At 42.3% G+C, this 1,612-nt stretch overlaps 1 protein-coding gene across 1 annotated transcript; it reads right to left on the bottom strand.

The window, feature by feature from the left end:
* Positions 1-211: 211 nt before the first annotated feature.
* LOC113306194 lies at positions 212-1,336 on the bottom strand. The gene is made up of 2 exons (XM_026555160.1): positions 1,051-1,336; positions 212-960 (listed from the first exon to the last, which is right to left on the bottom strand). The coding sequence occupies exons 1-2, from the start codon at positions 1,334-1,336 to the stop codon at positions 212-214; spliced, it is 1,035 nt and encodes a 344-aa protein (XP_026410945.1).
* Between the last annotated feature and the right edge of the window lie 276 nt (positions 1,337-1,612).

Here is a 1,612-nt window from a genome sequence, read left to right as displayed (position 1 = left end):
GTAGAATTAATGCACAAAAGATGAGTTAAAATGCCAACAAAAAGGGATAAATATATACAATATTTGGCACTCATCAAGCATCATTGTGTGGATCATATACACCTATCATGTCTGCTTCAGAGAACTCGATCTTTGTGCACCCAAATTCTCGAATTTATGCTCCATTTACACTGACAAAATCGATATGATTTGTCAAGTACCATTCTTTTAACTACCTGAGCTTTCTCCCGCTCTCATCTTTCGATGCCCGCCTGGTCATTGAATGGATCCTGGCGTGACTGACGTTAATCACATGGGCGTTAATCATATGTGTTGTGCCAAACTGTCCAGGGCCTTTTCCAAAATCCTTCTTCACGTACTCTTGTATATTTCTAGCGTCTATCATCCGATGGACCTTGATCTGTAAAGCGCGGAATTTCTCAGTCTTGTGACCATGGTCTTTATGGAACTTGCAGTATTTGTTATTATCACGTTTATCACGTGTCTCTGCTGGCAAGGGACAAGGGAGGCTCAAATCCTTGATGATTTTCTCATAAAACTCTGTAAGTTGTATGTTCAATGGTGTCATCTTCATATCATGATATTTCTGGAATTCAGTTTTCATTCGTTCACCTTGGTTCTTCCCTCGCTCTTCACCTCGATCATTGTGATGGCCGCTCGAACGGTTCTTCGAGTTGTCTTTCCTCCCATCATTTGGATGATTGGATGATCTGTTAACATGTCTCATCTCTCGAGCTTTGGAATCATCCTCCACTCGAGCATATTCTTCCACTCGATCATACAGTCCCTCTAGAGTATTTGGTGGTCTCTTGACCAAGGAACCGTACACACCTCTTTGTTCGTACTGGTATGCCTGCTTGTAAGCTTCGATGACGATTTGATTGCTGGCACCATCTACATATGCTAACTCTTGCTTGAAGCGTCGAGTAAACTTCCTGATGCTTTCCTCTTTCCGAATTCCTATAAGGAACAAATCGTGGCATCCCTTCCGATCGCGTCTGTTGTACTTGTAGTGGAAGCCGAATTATTCAACCAATTCATAATAAGTACCGATCGAATGTGCATGGAGTTTATTGAACCACTTTATTGCTCCTCCATCCAGTGACTGTGGAAACATCTTGCACATCAACTCATCACTGTGCTGCCACAGAGTCATGGCAGTTTCATAGTGTAAAACATGCTGATCTGGATCATCTGTTTTCTCATTGAATTCTGGCAGCTTTGGAACTATAAAATTCATTGGCGGCCGAAATTCTCTGATATTCAGCTTGAAAGGGGATCCTGCAGACTGATGCAACCGGTCTATCTTTTCTTCTCTGGACTGCTTTTTCGACATTACTTTATCGATCATATTGCAAAGGAGAGCCTCTGTTATTGTGCTCACGTTGCCATCTGAGGAACTGTCTCTGCTCATAATCTCGATCTTCTGGAATATGATCTTTAGATCTCATTCTTTTCCTTTTGGGTCCAGTAGGCTCTCTTATAGCTCTGCCTTTCTCTTAACGAGCATAGTAATCGTGCAAAAATTCTCTCTCATCGTGCCGATCTCGAACCTCATCTTCGTCATTCCTGAGACGTTTTGAATGGTTGGTAGTTCAGGCCGCAATCTGCT

This window comes from Papaver somniferum, chromosome 8 (genome assembly GCF_003573695.1).
Source record: "Papaver somniferum cultivar HN1 chromosome 8, ASM357369v1, whole genome shotgun sequence".
NCBI lineage: Eukaryota > Viridiplantae > Streptophyta > Magnoliopsida > Ranunculales > Papaveraceae > Papaver > Papaver somniferum.
Note: the sequence above shows the minus strand (reverse complement) of the source record. Positions and strands in the feature narration are given on the sequence as shown.

Excerpts from the sequence above, each read along its gene's own strand:
- LOC113306194 (XM_026555160.1), bottom strand. The coding sequence starts at position 1,336 with ATGTCGAAAAAGCAGTCCAGAGAAGAAAAGATAGACCGGTTGCATCAG. Across the intron at positions 961-1,050 it reads ACTCCATGCACATTCGATCG|GAATTCGGAAAGAGGAAAGC; the intron begins GTACTTATTATG and ends TGTTCCTTATAG.